Source organism: Schistocerca serialis, chromosome 3 (genome assembly GCF_023864345.2).
Source record: "Schistocerca serialis cubense isolate TAMUIC-IGC-003099 chromosome 3, iqSchSeri2.2, whole genome shotgun sequence".
NCBI classification, from domain to species: domain Eukaryota; kingdom Metazoa; phylum Arthropoda; class Insecta; order Orthoptera; family Acrididae; genus Schistocerca; species Schistocerca serialis.
In genome coordinates, this window is record NC_064640.1 from 882,491,730 (window position 1) to 882,511,257 (window position 19,528).

The 19,528-nt window shown below is 36.8% G+C and overlaps 1 protein-coding gene across 4 annotated transcripts in view; it reads right to left on the minus strand.

Moving 5' to 3' along the window:
• Positions 1–19,528, minus strand: part of LOC126471109 (filamin-A) — a 531,904-nt gene that overhangs the window by 25,486 nt on the left and 486,890 nt on the right. For all 4 annotated transcript variants that reach the window (XM_050099189.1, XM_050099187.1, XM_050099188.1 and 1 more), the window contains 4 exons: positions 12,161–12,325; positions 3,307–3,510; positions 1,646–1,818; positions 1,380–1,488 (listed from right to left, as the gene is read on the minus strand). In XM_050099189.1, coding sequence (XP_049955146.1) covers positions 1,380–1,488; positions 1,646–1,818; positions 3,307–3,510; positions 12,161–12,325 — 651 coding nt within the window. The remainder of the gene's footprint in view (positions 1–1,379; positions 1,489–1,645; positions 1,819–3,306; positions 3,511–12,160; positions 12,326–19,528) is intronic.

The following is a 19,528-nucleotide window of genomic DNA, read 5'->3' on the forward strand; positions in this document are numbered from 1 at the left end:
CGCTTAAATATCTGGGCATAACAGTGCAAAGTGATACGAGCACGTGAAAACTGAGGGAGACGAGGCAAATGGTCGACTTTGGTTTGTTGGGAGCATTTTAGGAAAGAGTGGTCCTCCTGTAAAGGAGACCGCTTACAGGACACTGGTGGCACCTATTCTTGAGCACTGCTAGAGTGGTTGTTATCCGTGCTGGGTCAGATTGAAAGAGGGCATTGAAGCATTTCAGAGGCAGGCTGCTAGATTTGTTACCGGTAGGTTTAAACAACATGTAAGTGTTGCAGAGATGTTTCAGGAAGTCAAACAGAAATCCCTGGAAGGCAGGCGATGTTCTTTCTGAAAACCTCTATTGAGAAAATTTAGAGAATCAGCATTTGATGCTGACTACTGAACAATTCTATTGCTGCCAACATACATCGCATGTAAGGACCATGAAGATAAGATACGAGGTATCAAGTCTCCCAGAGACGTACAGACAGTTGTTTTTCCCTCACTCTATTTGCAAGTGGAACAGGAGGGGAAACAACAAGCAGGTACATGGTACTCTCCATCACGCACCATACAGTCACTTGTAGAGTATCTATGCAGATGCAGAGGGGAAAAAAGGGGAGGGGGGGGCAGGGATAGCTCACTCATAATCCAGGCTAATAGGAATCCATCTTGTTCAGAGCACTGAGAATTGCCTCTCCCGAAAGCAGTACTTTGTGTCAAATAACATCAATGATGATAATGACCTCCTTGATACATCAATCTGTACAATGACTCCTTAACAATCTGAAACTGATACTACTTTCCTTTGCAAAACTCTATTTGCAGTTGCGCTTTTTCACTGGCTCTATGAGACTACATGAGATGTGTATGTGCTTTTACTGTTTTAAAACACACCCAAAAGCAAAGCATGTAACGTCATCTTAAAGGTCTTTGTCATACTGAAATATACAATAATTCAGTCTATGGAGTATATTAACTCATAGTTCCAACTGGGTGCACAAGAACTTAACTTGCAAGCAAACATTTCTAATATAAAAGATAATACACAGATTACCCATAACAGCTGTTTAGTCTGGTCCTGTTAAGCAGCAAACGAACACAGAAGGTGTCCTTTGTAATTGCTGTGCCCGTTCCATGAAATGGGAACATTACTGATAAAATGGTTGAGAAAAATCTAGAGTAAACATAACTTTGGAAAATGCATGTACACAGATGATTTCGGTGTACATGATATGTCAGTTATCTCCCTAATCATTCCTGTTTCAATGGAGGACACTATTGTAATGGCAGCCAAAAGAATGTCATCTGCTGTAACACACTGTAGCAAAGTTCTCAAAGGAATGCAGTAATCTGGTCATAAAACTTCAGTTTTGCAGCAATAAGCAAATTACCTGGCATTTTGAATGTCAGTTTGCACTCAGAACCAACTTCTGTTATCGGAACAGCTTCCCTCTGTCTCTGTATTTTCTCACGTTGCCTGTTCGATCCTTCCCCCGTCACCTAAGCAACAAAACAAATGTTATAGTGAGAATTCAAACCCATACACCATAATATTGTATTCTAAGACAACAAAGTGTAAATACATCATTTGTATAATATCCAGTTTTTTTTTTTTTTCAGAAATTGCTTCAGTTAATTCATGAGCATACATACAAACCTTTACTGTAAAAGGTGAGCCTTCTACATGATGGTCTGCAAATTTGAGATTCACAATATAGTACCCAGGTTCTGTGGGCTTGTACGATATATTCAGGGTTCCATCCTCATTATCTTTACATTGTATTTCTGCCTTACTTGGACCTTCAATTGACAGTGACAGACCACCGTACCCTGAGTAAAAAATAATAATAATTAAGCATCAGAAAGTGAGCAGTTAATTTGCCATTTTTAAATAAAATAGACAACTGTTAACAATAGAACTTTGAAGTCTTTGAGGCAGATTTGTTGCACTAAATGTTCTCAGCACATTTTTCACGTTAATTCACTATAAAATTTGAGATTTCAACAATATCTGAGACTGTTATCATCCAGAGATTAATGGAACCACATAAATGTAACAAATGTAGCAGTGCCCACTGCAGCTGGAGATTAAATTGGTACCAACAATAATATACCATGCACAGCATGTTTGGTTTCACCAGTACATATAATATAGGGCACAGTCCTATGCAGTGGCCTGGTATCACGTGGCTGCTTCGATATTTTTTAACAATATTTGAAGCTTTGATGACAGCAATGTGTAATGCTAATTAAATAATAATAATAATAATAATAATAATAATAATAATACACATCCCAGAAAGTGGCAGTCATGGGTTCCTCCTATTATTTTTACCTCGAAAGTATGTAAGGTTGCTGCATTTGACATTATTCTATTGTGGTGGAATGCAATTACCTCCTTCCAAATTCAGAACTTGTTCCGGCAAGTATTTAGTTTGAGAGCCACATTTTATTGAGGAATTCAGATCATGGTACACTTATTTTTCAGTAGTTCGGCACACACGGAAGTCACTTAAAATGCTACAAAAAATACTGCAGCTAATTAAAGCAGTAAGTTCAGACCTTTGAATCTCTGTACTACTAAATTTACCAAATATATGGGGTCACATTGTGTGCTAATGAAGACCATATGCAATACTGGCAAAAACGTTTTAACATTTTAAAACATGATGTGGTCTAATAACCAAATAATTTTATAGAAAGTGACAACCGTATGACACTAAGCATATTTTATTAGTAATTACCGTACATTACTGTATTCAGAAATATGTCTGTCAAAATACAGAAATAGACGAATAACTGCAGAATTCCCACTCCTTCAGAATAACTGCTATCACATTAATAAAAATAATAAGGTGTGAGCCTGATAGTTGTGCTCCACGACAGTTAAGTATGATCAGTACCTTTGATTGCCCTACAGAAACAGTGTAAGTACAGCCAAAATTTCACCCCAAAAAATAATTCATGATTTTTTGTGAAAGATGAATATAATAAAAAAGCTGATTATATGAAGAGGGGTAGTTTCACTAATTACAATGCATAATTTCTAGTGACAGTGTTCATTTTAACTATTTGATGAAAACATTAATCTGAAAAATCATTTGCAATCTATGTAAAATACAGAGCGTCAGAATACATACGTTATACTAATTGGTGGAACGTAATATTTAAAAAGACAACCTATGAAAACCAAATTGCTGCAATTTAATGAGTTTCTTTATTAGTTGATCGAAGACTTTTGCAGATGTTGGGAGACTTAATGGAGAAATTTTAATAGGATACAACAGGAAAAAGATTGTTTTAAATAATGATAGTTACCTGCACTTCTTGTATCAACGGTGAAAGAGTTGTCTGTGTGAGTTTTCCCTTCAGTAAGACCTGCACCTGTTACTTTCACTTTCTTTGCATCACCAACTTCCCGTTCACCAACATTTATCTTGAATGGTGAATTGGCAATGTGCTTTCCCAGGCGTTTTACGGAGACAACATGTTCACCTACTTCTCTTGGTGTAAATGAAATACCTGTAACATACATTTTCTAAGTGCAGTTACTTCACACGTTGAAAGTGGGAAACAGTAGGTTGTTAACTAATTTAATAAACAATTCAAAGAGAATAAATTAATTTCACAGGAATCCATCTATAGAGTACAATGTCAGAAACACAGTACCATTCAAGCATATCAGAACTTTATGTACTGAGAATTTCATTTTATCACAAGGAATAAAAACTAAGGCCGCAATTGAATATCCAGAATTTAGATCGGTTTGCATTTCCTGTTTGTAAGTAATTCATCTGAACTGTAAGAAAGTAATTCACTTCTTTGATACTTTGTCATTTGTGAGTTCAACTTAATCCTTCGCAAGCTGAAATTTACAGTTCTGCTTTGATAGCACATATACTCCTCACTGGAATATTAGTACCAAGCGCACAAAACAGTGTTGTCACATCTATGAAGGCCACCTCTTTCATAAAATTCATTTATGAGAGTTTCTAATTTGAGTTGTTCTGCTCTTTAGGAAAAGAACTTGATGAATTTTGAAACCCTTACAATATGCACAATATACATCCTTATTAATAAGGGACAACAGGAACATACAGAAATAATTATCACACACCACATCAAATGTAATAATATTAGGATGCATTTGAAAATCCTTATCTGATTTAGAATTAGGAAAAACTGTGTTTTAACAGAAGTGAAATGTTATGCTTCAACATTATTTTCAAAGACATGATTCCAAAATATATTACTTCTAAGTGAAAAGTATGAAGCATTGTAACTTGCCAAAATGTTTTGAACCAATGACAATCAAACATGTACATCTAAGGATATATATATATATATATATATATATATATATATATATATATATATATAGAGAGAGAGAGAGAGAGAGAGAGAGAGAGAGAGAGAGAGAGAGAGAGAGAGCGAGAGAGAGAGCGAGAGAGAGAGAGAGAGCGAGAGAGAGAGAGAGAGCAGATTAGTGGATAGGATGCAAGAGCTAGTCGAGGTTCTTCATGCTCCTGTGTGTGTGTGTGTGTGTGTAGTGGGGTGTAGTGGGTAATAGAAGGATACCTTTTTCACAGTTTGTTAATCTCACTGCTTTTCTTTAGGCTTCCTTGCAATGTTCTGATGCACCCAACTTTCCCCATGTACTTCTCTAGTTGAGAATTGTGAATTGTTGTTTATTTGTCTAATAATGTACATAGTCTAAATCAGACAAGTTAAACCTATGAGACAGCCAAATTCCACACGTGCTATCAAAATACATTCCCTTTCATCATTCAGTTGTTTTCTTTTCCTAGAACGAGATCTCTCTTACCTGTAATTCAGATTTTTCATGTTCTAGTTCTCTGAAGCAACAAATTTCCTCGCGTACCACAACCTCTCATAATAATCTTTTAGGAAAGATTATCACTTAGCAACCCATCCTCTTTACCTTAGTAATCAACATAAGAAAACCATGATCTTCAGTTTTCGCAAAATACTCCAAGTTTAACTAACCTTGGCAGTATCATGCATTGTTTGCTTGGCTGACGAGTTTTCTACGCCTTTAACATACAGGTATAATAAAATTAAACATTGTGTGTCACTGAACTATAGAAGCAAGTTCTGTTGCAATTCAGTTGTTTCGAGTGCCTGTAGGTTGTCGATGCACTGTCATAATCTAAATGACTAAAAAGGTTTATTCCACTCTGTAACTCCTGCCAACAGACACAGTCACTTTGTCATTTGTGGAAATGTGCAACTTGATAACAGCATACTATAGGCAGCATGTGCAAACTGTGACAGTGAAATTAAGATTTCATCAAACATGCAGAAGTGAGAATCAATCTTATAAGGTCGAGGTAACAGATTTGTGGTGATTGGGATGTAAATGTGGCTTTACATGTTGACAATGTCAGCCATCATGTCTGGTCTCTCTTATCCATGATAAGATTGTGCAGCATTTGTGAAATAAGGAGGTATGACAAGACTTAATTCCTGTACAGGTAATTAGATTAGATATTATAGATTTTCAAAGCATTAAAGTTGCTCATCAACCTAAAGTTCAGATAAAACATCAACTGGAAATAGTACGGTGCACAGAGCATTAAATGCATTACAGTCATCTGGCATATTAGACAGAAACAAAGACACACATCAATGATGCCCCAGGCATGCGACATGACCACTACTGGATTGAGCAGGGACTCCATCTACAAACAGCAAGCTTTGTAAACAATCCATAAACTGCTCTGCACCATGTTGTATTGGTCGTAAATAAACATTGACGTTCTGGTAATGAGGTTTACCAGCAACGCAGCAGATTTGGAAGTTTGCCAAGGGTGTGTCACAATTAATCGATGGAGGAAACTGTTGCAATGGAAATACACATGAAGAAGCTCAGTGCTACCCTTGGAACCAATCAACTTTGCAAAATGCTAACGACACTTTATGCCAAAAAGCACACAGTATCATTTCAAGTACAGATCACTGCAGCAGTAATATTAATCAACACTTAAGTTTACTAGAAATTGGCATTACTGTGAGCTATCTCTGGTGTGAAATGCAGGCTGGAAAAACAGGAGTTATTTTGAAAGAAGAGATTAAGTAATTAGGTCATGTCCTCAACACAACAGCCATCAGACGCACAAAGTATCTAGTGGTAATACACATGCTAGCACATCCATAGAATCAGCCAGAACAAAACACTGTCTTGGGAAAACTAAATTATTATGTCAAATTCATCCAAAAAGCTGGCAATATACTGCATTACTTAAACCTTTTACAATGGAAGAGCATTACACTCATAGTTAAAAGGCATATGAAAAAGCATTTCAGACAATAAGAAAAAACCAAGATCAGAATCGTGCCCTGGCCACCTATGCATCTGGAAAGATACTCCATCATTTTTAGGGTGTGTATCTGAAAAGATACTTGTAATGGAAAGAGATGCCTCACAATGTGGCATTGGAGCATTTCTGGCACAGATGGATCAGGACAGTCAATTCTCTTTGCATCCAATTCTTTGATAGCAATTCAAAGAAATTACTCCCTCATTGAAAAGGAGGATTTAGCTATAGTTTCTGCCACAAAGGAATTCTACTTTTATTTATGCAGAACAAAATTCCACTTATCAACTGACCACAAGCTGCTTCTGTTGTTTGGCCCGTAAGTCAATATTTCAGAAAAACCACTCAGCACATTTACAACAATGGGCTCCATATCTCAGCTCCTACAATTGTATAATATATTACAAGTCTGCAAGTAAATATGTGAATCCTGGTCCACCGTCACAACTTCCAATGGGGAAATATTTAGCATTTGATAAAGATAAAAATAGTCTGTTCAGTCTACACATGGGGTTGCAGGAATTCATTAAAACATTCTGGAAGTGCTACACATCACAGCTCAGATAATGAGCACTGATGAAACCTTGTCTGAAGCAACTAAGTGCATAAAAATAGGTTAACCATTGGAAATGCCAAAGGATACACAACTGAATAAATGCAGCATTATCTGTCTTGGAAACAGTTTGAGAGAATACCTCTAAGCCTCCTGCCCCCTGTTTCTTAGAACATAATGGACCACACACATAAAAGGAGCATCCCAGCAGAGACCATGCGCAGCCACCAGCAGCAAATACTGTTCCACTTGCTACACTCTGAAGAAAGACCACTGCGAGTACCTCTTCCAGTGCCCTTCTTGCCTGGAGCCCTGGTGCGGATGCGGGTGTGGGTTTGAAACTTTATGAAAGCTCAGTCCTGGACATGTTCTGTGGTGGCAGCATCCCAGTTCCACCTTGTGTATGAAACCACCACCAGGGAGGTCCCACAGGTGCCTCTGCCTCCCCCATCCAATCCCACCTGGCACACACACAACAGCTGCCTGATCACCTGCTACAGACCCAGCTTTCTGCAGGATCAATGACTGATGCATTACCAAGCACCGGTACTCTTCACCAGGCCTCAGCTATCGCATATACTGGACATAGAATGGTGTATTTTGGGCAATAACAATTGGCAGCAGAGCACTCCGAGTAGGCAGATGCCACATGCAACATAGGTCGGCCATTACTATGTCTGCAGGACATCGGGATAGTCAACTCCATTGATATCTAGCTACTGGACACCAGGGCAACTGCTCTACTCCCTCAATAACCCATAAAGCACAGTACACACCACTTCCAACATTATCTACCAGGCCAAGAGGGTATCACACTGCCGACCAGTGTGAGTGGCCATACCGTGTATGGTAGGTATAATCTGTGGCATCATGTAGCCACTAAAAACTGGCATCACAGCCTGAGCACTTTACTTTTTTCATTGGCCATCATGCTGCTCACTAAAGCTATCCACCACCCAGATACAGAAAATGTCACTGTGCTATCTGGATTATGTTTGCAGTGTATGTTACATGGATTGAGTGTGACAGTACTGTTGACAACAACTTCTTGTCAACTGGTTTACAGACTTCCACTTTGGCCTGTCCACTGTCCAAGCTCCCTTCTACCAGATATCTCTCTGTAAGCAGCCCTATGTTCTACAGTACCACTGAACACATTTCATATTAATTGTTATGTAGGGACAACTGAAAATTTGTACCAGACTGGGGCTAACCCAAATTTCCTGTTTATCACAAGGCATCATCTTTATCATTAGTCTATCTGTGCATGTCCAGACCTGATGTGAACATTGTCATTGATATTTCCACCAAGGATTTCCAAACCTACCACAAGGAATATAAATGAGAAGATATTTTCAATTTCAGAGCATTTAATTCATTTTACACATTTGCTAGTCTCAACTTGACTTCTGGAGTCTGTTATTAAGAAATTTTTTCGTCATGCTCACTGTAATTCAAATTTTATAGTCCAGCTGTTTGTAAAATTTGAATCCTTGTTATCTGTTATCTCTAATACCTAGGAGTACTGGAAAATTTGTTTCCTAGGGATTGGTATCTAAAACTCTTTTGAAAAACTGAGGAAAAACTCAGCCTAGCTGGCTTTATTTGCTACAAGTCTCAAGATTTCAGCTGGCTGGACACAAAATTAGCTCAAATTATCAATTAAATTCTTTTGTAACTTTACTCATGCAAAGTTTTTCCACTGCAAAATGTTTATAGGCGAAAATCATTCTGCCCCCCTAAAATCTTATAATTGTTATGTGGTTCCATAATTAACAATAAAAACAGACAAGGATGGTTGGATAAGTCTGGTAAATTTCCATGAAAGGATGAAACATTTTTGAGGCGCCTTCATGTTTGATTGGCTTGATTATTCTGAACTGGTCAGTGTGTTAACTGCAACTGAAAATGGAGAAAACCAAGTTTTGTGCTGTTATTAAACATTGTCATTTGAAGGGTTGGACAGCCTCACAAATCAAAACAGATTTAGATGAAGTTCACATGGATTCTGCACCATCACTGAAGACCATTTACTTTTGGATTGATGAATTTAAATGTGGTTGGGCAAGCACCGAAGAAGTATGCTCTGCCCCTACAAATGAGGTCACCACAAAGGGAACCCTTGACAAGATCTATGATACGATAATGCAGGACTGCAGAATTAAAATTTGTAAGATTTCTGAGACAGTAGGCATCTCAACTGAGCAAGTGCATAATATCCTGCACAAGAATTGGCTATGAAGAAGCTGTGTGCAAGGTGGATGCCATGATTGCTCATAGTAGACCAGAAGTGCATCTAGTACAATTCAACACAATGTCCGGTGATGTTTAATTGCAACCTGCAAGACTTTTTGCATTGGTTTGTGATTGTTGACGAAACCTGGTTCCATGATTAGCCAGCTGGGTCAGAACGACAGTCAAAGCAATTGATAAGTGCTGGTGAAAATGCACAGAATAAGGCAAAGACCATGTTTTTCACCTAGTAAGGTGATGGCCACCCTTCCTTTTTTTAGGATTCCCAAAGAATAATCTTCATAGATTATTTGGAAAAAGGTGGAACTATAAGTGGACCTTATTATGCTTTATTGTTGGATTGCTGAAACTTTCACTGGCTGAAAAATGACCAAGGTTGGTACACAAAAAGGTGCTCTATCACCATTCTAATGCCCATCCCAAACATCAGGGATAACAATGGCAAAAGTCCATGAATTGGGCTTTTAATTGGTTCCTCATCTACCCTATTGGCCTATTCACCAGAATTAGCCATAAGTGACTACTTCACAATACCAAACTCAAAACTTTGGCTTGTAGGAAAGAAATTTTCACAAAATGAGGAAATGATAGTTGCAGTCTATGAGTATTCTGCAGAGTTTGGCAGCACCTATTTTTCTGATAGGATGAAAAAGCTGGAGGATCACTGAACCAAGCACGTATCCCTCACAGGGGGCTACGTCGAGAAGTAATGTCAGTTGTTTATGAAACAAAATTTTTCTTGCTTTTTTACCAGACTTATCAAACCACCATTGCATGCAAGCAAATGGTGAGAAACTTTTTTTTAATCTGCATGATAAACCCAATACTTTTTTTTAGTGTTTCAGATACTATTTGCAAAATTAAATATAGCTATGAAAATGTCTTGCTTCAATATTTAGTGGAAATTAGATCCAATCATCCAAACTCCAATAACGATCAGGTATACAAGTGCCATTTTTAGAAACTATAAATTGGAAGTTTGTTTAATCATGTCAGAAACACACACTAAGTTACAGCAGTTTCACAAACATTAACAAAAATACTCCAAACAAATTGATACCAGAAGTATTAACATTTCTACTAACATGTAATGGCATCAGTTAATTATATGCTACACAAATACATATTGCATATGGTGTGAGCAGTATGTAGGTAATTCACATGATCCCTTGGTGACATCAGTCATATTCTGCAGAGAGTATGTACTTGGGCACAGTTTGCAGACGAGGTGGTTTCTTGTCTGTTCTTCACCACACTCACATAATGAGAAGTTGCACAAAAATCCCCATTTTCTCAATTTTATCTTCATTCTGCCAATGCCAGGGTGCAGCCTGTTTATCATCTTCCATATGGACCAACATTTCTTGTGACTTGAAGGGAAGTTATCAGAAGGTATCATCCATACTGCAAGATAGCTGGATCAGGCAAGCCATGTATTTTGCCTGATGTATGAAGATGGTTAAATGAGGCTTTCTGTCAAATGAAGGAAGCTCTTTCTTAACTTGGTCCTCTGGGTTTGCCAACTGATACCCATATAAAGAATAGGTCCCCAAATTCAGTGTCTTAAGATTTCTCCAGTCTGGCTGCACACTCATAGTAGACATCTGCTGTAATGAGTCTGGATTTCATTTAAGGTAACATCTACTTGATTCACTTGGTTAGATCTGCACCAAATGGGACAGATGTATTCTGCAGCTGAATAACAAAGAGCTGCGGTTGAAGATCTTAAGATGTGAGGATGTGGCCCCCAGGTTGTTCCAGATAATTTCCAGAGAATATTGCGCCTTACTGATACCTTCCTTTTGGTGTTTAAGCAGTGATTCTTATAGGTGGGTGATCAGTCAAGAGTTACTCCTGGATATTTTGGAGCAAAGCAGTGTACTGATTTACATGATTCTTTTGAGAGTAAGAAAACAATCTGCACAACTCCTCTGGATTTGAACCTACCTTCAGCATCTTCAAACATTGCCTTTCAAGCAGATAGGGCAACACCATGTTTACAAAAAAACCTCTTTGCATCTTGTGGGCATGGCTTATCAATAGTGTAGATATTACAGAGTATAGGAACAAGTTCATTTCAATGAAAAAATGTCTGTTCTTCAGAAAGCACTAAATCATTTGAATGAGTTAATAGTTGTTTGTCACTCTATAGACTTTACTAAGGAGTGTACAGCAAGGCACTGTGTTGTAGGCCCATGTCAAGTCAATAAAAGCTAGCCCACTGAAGAGGTGCAGTAATTGGGAAGTACCTCTTCCTGGTCAAAAGTCTTCTTGTTCTGGTATTAGCGATGAGTCTACCCCGTCAGACAGTCAATTCAGAAACATTCATCCTAAGATCTTGTATAAATGACACAACAAAGTCCTTGTAGTTGTTGGTATCACTTGTGTTCTTGCATGGCTTGAATAGTTCAAGGACTCTGCTTTTCTCCATAGTTTTGCTTTTATTCAGTACTCTGGTCAGATCATGCTGCTCACCACAAGTGGACCTGCAATTTCATTTGTGTAAATGTTGCTATGTATTGAGGTCTTAGTTTTGTCATCACAGAGGTGTCTAAGTAACATCCAGGCACTATAGCTGTTTCTTCCCAAATCCAGTTCTTCCATTAATTTAATCCACTGGCTGCATTTGGATTCAGAAATTGAGACTATGAGACACAGCTCCATTGAGATATTTGTCACTCAAAGGATCCTTTTTGAATATGTCTTAGAAGGGGAAAAAATCAGTTTGTACTTACCCTCTCCACATGAAATCACCATGAGTTGTCATAGTTTTTAAAGTACTTACACATTTGAAATTTAAGTAGTCTAGCTTAAAATGCAACTCAGTGTGTCATCTTTACAGTGAGTAGCAATCTATCCTTTTCACAATGCTGTTGATATTCTGACCACGGCTTTCCATTGTTTGATCTAGCTTAATGTACATATGATAATTGAAGAAATTTTATTTCAAGTACTCAGTAAAATGTATATTTAACTGACAAATGTCATTTAACATCAGAAATGACATTATAGTTTCAGAGGCACTTACCGATATTATCATTTGGCAGTCTTTTCAAGAAGCAAGGCTCTTCAAGGCCACTTGGTGCTTGAATTGACGCATTCAAAGATCGGATGTCAGCATCAGTCACCTTACCTGGGAAGGACACTTCACTGCACGAACCTACAGAAATCTGATTCCTTTTCCTGCCTTCACCTGTGTGCAAAAATAAAAAGAAATCTCTCAAAAATTAACATATCCAAACAAGTACAGTACAGATTACAGCCATTTCTCTGTCATTTAAGTCATGTAAGTATAATGACACTGTTGTCATAAAATTTCAACAGAAAAAAAATGGAGACTGTCGTATTACAGATTCTAAGAAAAACAGAGATTGTTATTCAACTAATTTCAAGGACTTTTATGAATTGTACAAATTATTCTGGATTGACAAATATTTTGCAGTACAGCAAGGAATTACACAAATAATAGATTAATCATTCATTCTCAAAATATAGGGGTAACTATCCACTTATGTTAGGAAAATTTGTAACTAGACAATTCAGGAGATCACAAAGTGACTGACAAGAATTAAGCATGTTATCACAGTCGTGTAGCACAAAACCATCTTAAACAAGTAGCATTGTAATCCATTCAAGTCATCCACAGTTGACAGATAACTATTTGTTTAAGGGCAGGATGCAATTGGTGTTATGAGAGTGACAAGCTTGAAAGATGGCTTTAATAGCCAACTTGGCCCAACAGGGTCAATATCACTGGAAAAACTGCAATCGGAAACCCTTGTCAGACTGGAGACAGGTTAAAAGCAGACAGATATGATCATATGGTCAAATGTTCATTACTATGGTATTCTTAGACTGTGTCTACAATTTTTATTCATTGATTGAACATTGACAATATTCAACTAGGATGTCCGACAACCATAACATGCACCAGTATCCAATATTTGATGTTAAGAAGCAAGTTTATGAATAAGAACAATTAAAAATCCGAAGAATGAATATGTTTGCAATGGTCTCAGGGGAGATGTTTCTAATCAATTTCTGTCAGAGGTACTACCATTAGTTTAGATTTTTGAGTGACAAACAGAAGGGAAATTGTGTGTCAGTTTGCATGGAGCTGAAGGACAGTCTTCATTCAGATCTGGACTTCATGTCCAAAATTGTAATTTGAGATGAAACTTGGGGCTATTGGTATGATCCTGAGTACAAAATTCAGAGTTCACTATGGATAACCAATGACTCTATTCACTCTTAAAAGGCACATCATTCGAAAACTTAATATAATATCCCCCCCCCCCCCCCCCACACACACACACACACGCACAATGAGGGCACAGTGTGATCAGAGTTCATTTTAAGTGGAATAAATGTAAATGCGGAATTTTACAAAGGTGTACTGCAATGTTTGTAAAACGATGTACGAAGAAAAAGACCACAAAAAATGGCCCACTGACTTCCTGCTTCATAATAAAAATGTGCCATGCAACACCTTTTTATTCACGAATTGTTGCATGAAGTGTTCTTGTCTGACCACATCCACCTTGCTTACCAGGTTTAGCACAGTGCAACTTCTGGCTCTTCCCACAAATTTAAACTGTGCTTAAAGAAAAACATATTGCCACCATTTGTGACATTGAGAGGGTCATAACACAGCAGCTGAACATTCTTCCAAACGGAGCCATCCGGAAATGCTTCCTGTCATTGACTCCACATTAGTGTAAGTGCATTGTTTGCAAAGACAGTACTTTAAAGGAGATTAAATAAAATTCCATATAAGCTTATTTTGTTTCTGATAAAATCATTCACCACGTTTTGTGATCGCACCATATATGCTACTTAGATAAGAGTGGGTCTGCCATACTTCCTTGAGGAATTACTAACATCACATTCATGTCTGATGAACACTTACTATTTAAGATAATATACTCAGTTCTACAACTTAAGAAAGTGAGCCCACCACACGTGTTGAAAGTTTTTTACGTTAACATCTGTATTATCATTTTAAAGAGTGATATAGTACCAAACATCTTCAGAAATTTATGATTATGCCATCCACCTATTTATGTGTATCCATAATTGGTAGGATGACTTAAGCAAAAACAACAAGCTACAGTAAAACACCTGTTTTTACATTTCCATATTTTACGTTTTCCCAATTTTTACAGTCATTTTTTTCAGTCCCAACGGAAGTCTTATTCTTTCAATGCAATAGTTTCCCATCATTAATAATTCTGTGTTACACATTTCCCACACCAAGTTTGCTTTGGTGTTATCCCAACCTTTCACATTGATTTTAACAGAGATTTCTGCAAAGAGTGTACTATATTCCTGCTGAAAGTCAGCCTTGGAACAAAGCAGGAAGTACAGACTATAAGCAAAGTTGCTGATAGTGTAACATAACATTACCACAGTTAGGCAAGATTTTCACTTTCAGGGTGTTGGATCAGAGCTGCCTGTGTTATACATTCACAGTGTTCATAAGGGTGGGAAATATGCTGAGTCACTGCCTTAATGATAATTGCGATCTAACAGTACTGACTCTAGTAACAACCTTCCTTCTGCTCACTGTGTTTTACTACAACAGCTTTAAATTAATTTCACAGTCATTTATACAAATAAACACCGCTTTTGAAGACAGCCATCTCTATAACGAGCTTTCACGAATCGTTACTTCTGTGTGAAATATGCTAATCCATACTAGGCACACAGTCTTAGGTTGGTGTGACCTGATGTCAGACAAAACATTACTCCTCAAGATGCTCCATAACATGATGGCAATTTCTGCACTCTTCCTCTCCCAGGATGGTCTGAAGTATGTGATCTTGTTGGCAATAAACTGCAGATTTCGTGCCCATTGTTTCCATTTATGAAGACTGCAAACTTCAGTGTTTTAACAAATATTGTGTTACAAGCTTCATTTACTGTAATTTAAAATGATACCAATAAAAAGTCTCACATTAGAGCACAAATATCTTTTTAATGTGGTTTCACAAAAGAGTAGAGCTAATAACCGTTGGAAAGAAATAAAAACAATTATTTCAGGTTTTTTTTCCAAAAGCAAAAGTTAAATGGTATTAATTTCATATTTAGAACAATATAAAGAGAATGCAGTAAGAGTAATTTATTAATTTTCACTTGGGTGTCCTGTGATATCCTATATTTTATACCTTTTTTTTGGTCAGTACGCTGAAAAGTGTAAAAAGGGGGGTTTTACTGTATGTTTTACATCACTGATGATTCCTGAAAGATCCATAATAAATTCAAACTAAAAATGTGCAGAATTTCACTATATACTAAATGTAAAGCCTTGAATGAATACCACAAGGGTGTGGTTCCTTATTTATTTTTAACACTTTCAATAACATTGGGGTCATTCCAAGTCAAGGGGACCAGAGGTTCCCACTCGACCATCTCCAAATCTAATGAAATTTGCTGTGAAGGTTCTGTATGGTCTTTGATGGTCATATACCAAATTTCAATTCAGTATCCTCAATGACTGAATTTTTAGGGGCTTTTAAAGAGAGGCTACTCATCTTCGCATCATATACGAAGGTGCAAATGTGTCAAGTTTGCTAGGCTTTTTTAAAAGTTCTAGCACACATTTGGTCATTTGCTTTACCATACATAGACAACTTTTTATGCTGAAGCACACCACAGCAAAAATTTGTGATTCAGCCACACCTATATATAGATACAAGCCTCTAAAGTGGTTAAGAAATTCGCCGTGCTATTCTGGTAGCCGATGTTTGACCGACTGCTGATGCTTTTCATATGAACCAATCACAACAAAACTTCAGAGGGTTATTCCTACCTATAATGTCTATACATGTATAAAATTTAATTAACATTGGATGCCTAGAAGAAAATATATGCACCTGCAAAGTCCGCCAAAATTTTCTATGCGCAAATTTTTGAGTATTTTTGGGGGGCAATATCTCAACTGTGTTTTGTTCAATTCTCAAGCTGGAATTTTTTCAAACTCTTATTTTGGTATATAAAAAAAGTGTATGCCTCGAATACTATCATCACAGAATTTGAATGAATCATATGGAGTCAGTATCTGGTTGTCTAAGGGCCTCTGCAAACTAGCACAGGCTGCTAGTCTTTTTGCTGTTCCCACAATGTCATAACAAGGTGATTTGCCTTGGCTTGTTTTTTAAAAAAATAAAATAAAAAATAAAAATTCAGCAGGGATGCCAAAAATCACTTTGAGCAGACGTAAATTGGTGAAATTTTTGGAATTCTTATATTGAGCAACTGAACCATCACTAAAGTAATAAATGTTCACAATATTTGTCTTTAAATATGCTACTAACTTTATTTGAAAGGCATGGACAGCAGTGGTATCACAATGGAGGTGTGTGTGTGTGTGTGTGTGTGTGTGTGTGTGTGTGTGTGTGTGTGTGTGTACCCATTGCTGTGATATTACATTGTTTCTTCAAGGTCATAGTCTTTCAAAGCGTCTTTAAGAAAAGCCTCTAGTTGTAGTTTTTCTGGACATTCCTCACACCATGTTTCTGAAGCCAACATTAATTTGACATTTTGATGAACTGCACATACACATACTGAATGAGATCCAGAAGCACCTATGTAGTGCATCATTTTGAGCTGAGCACAAAAAATTTTGAGAAGCTCAGTTGATTTTCATACTGCTTACAATACACAATGAACATTTCTTTCAGGTTTCAAAGGAGCAGGTGTTCCTGCTTGTGAATCTTTTTCCTATTTACTCTTACTGCAACACAGTCCTTTTTGTCTGGCCGTAAACAAAAAACTCAACATCTCCAAAAAAAAGTGAGGACATTTTGGTTTAGTTCATCATTGCGCTTTTTCCTTTTTCGGTCTGCAGGTGCTGCTAAAATCCCATCTTCCATCTTTAGTTTCCTAGACTTATTTTCCATTTTAGTCGAAACAGCAAATTCTTTAGCCATTTTTTTGAATAGTCCAGCTATTTGGGGCCAGGGTCAAAATTTGAACTTTACTGCCATTTCTTGAAGCCTGAAGCTTAATCTTAAGTTCTTCAATTCATATCTTTATATTTTTAGCACTCTTCCATTTGTATTTGAGCAATATCTACTTGGCTCACAGCAGCAGCTGTGGCAATTACCTTAGTAATGCTGCCTTGGGCTTTCAGAACTTTGTGTTTTATGTATCTCATTCAATTGCTTTTGCTGATCCATTGAAGCTGTAATGGTGAGTCTCCAAGTGATGATAATGAAGTATTACCAGTAAAGCAAGCATCAACAACATCCATGTCTTCAGTGGATGGTGATTCCTGCTTATCCTGGTGGGACAATTATTTTTGGGCCACTTCGTTTCTACATTTGGTACAAATTTTCTGACCACATTTAAAAACTTCATTAGTCATTAACTTCAACCTATCAGACATTCCAATGGTTACTGCTATTAAAGTCTTCTCGGTTACACGTTTTTCTTTACCAAATGGGTTGCAGCAAGTCTTCTGCAGGCACTAAAATTTTGTCATCAACAAGGCATTATGTTATGAACAGATTTGGACATCTTCAGTAAAATCAAGCACAGACCTATGTCATAGAAGCTTCCTGTCCATTGGTAACATTTCCTTGACTGATTGTAGTTAACTTTTGTTATAATAGAATGGTGATGACATACGACAATCAGTTCCATCTGATTCACCAAAGTAATTGGGTGAAGGGGACTCTTCGTTCATTTTATACAATAATTTATTAAGGTATAACGAGCAATTTTGAAAGCTCATGACTATCCAGGTTTGAAGCACAGAAGACTCAGTCTTGTTTGTATATAAAATACAGAAACTGGGCCAAAATATAGAAACTGAGCCATCAAAACAAATTGCTTTACTGCTAACCTTCAGCAACAACAATGATGATTGATTATTCAAGCACTCAGTACTCAACACTAAGATTGTACAATGTCAATGCCAAAGATTATACCACACAGAAGACTGACACAGTGAAAATTGCCAATAATGAAAGCAACTACTGAAAGTGGTGATTCAGCAATGTATCACAAAGGCGAGGATAGAGCCTTAAAAACTACTGATGCTTTATAATGCTGATGGAAACTAAATGACAGGGCATATATGCACCACCATGCTTTGTAGGGCTAAAAGGCTCTAAAGCAACATAGTATTCCATTATGACCTTCTAGATTTTATAATCTTAAGAGCATTTTCTCAGGTTTTTTTTATATTCTATACTGTAAAATAATGTAAAAACACTTCTTATTAGCACAGTTGCATTCCTTAAACCACAGGCAAATCCTATACCATTAAAAGCCATTACAATTACACATTTTTTGATTTACTACTTCAAATTGTATTAATTTTTTGTATTTATTAATAACCCATTTTCCCTACTTTTGAATAGGTATCCTTACTCATCAATATGCAAGATCCAGAAATTAAACAATATAGCTTTCAAAGCTTAAAGCATGCTCTTTCCAGCTATGACAAGAGAAAGAGAATTGAACAACACACAGTTGAGATATTGCCCCCCCCCCCCCCCCCAAAAAAAAAAAAAAAAATCCTAAAATTTGCATGTAGAAAATTTTGGCTGACTTTGCAGATGCATATATTTTCTTCTAAGTATCCAATGTTTGTTAAATCTGATCCATATATAGACATCATAGGTAGGAATAACCTCCTGAACTTTTGGTGTGATTGGTTCATATGAAAAGTAGCAGTAGTCTGTCAAACCTTGGCTCTCAGAATAGCACGACAAATTTTTTTAACCATTTTAGAAGCTTGTACCTATATATAGATGTGGTTAAATCACACATTTTGCCATGGTGTAATTCAGTGTAAAAAGTTGTCTATGTATGGTAAAGCAAATGATCAAATGTGTGCTAGAACTTTTAAAAAAGCCTAGCAAACTTGACACATTTGCACCTTCGTATATGATGCGAAGGTGAGTTGCCTCTCTTTATAAGCCCCTAAAAATTGAACCACTGAAGATACTGGACTGAAATACCAAGTAGAATCTTCACACTTAATTTTATTAGATTTTGAGATGGTCACATTCAGACTTTTTTTTTTTTAAATATTGGTCCCTTTGACTTGGAATGACCCATTATGATAGTGAAATGCTTTATTCTAAAGCCATACTTTTACACTGCATCAAGAAAGAGAACTATGAGGAGAGTAAAATGAATCAAGAAAAACCATCAGTAAGGAGAACTGTTCTTTACAGAAGTGTCTGCAAGGTACACTTATTACTATCACTTACGGTAGACTACTTAACTAAAATTAAAGGCATATGCTTTACTCTTTTCATATTTACAATGGTTACAAGTAATAATAATAATAATAATAATAATAATAATAATAATAATTAATACATGGAAAAACTAGTTTGTATCAGCTGCAGATCATACCACTGTACTTTGCGATTACTGT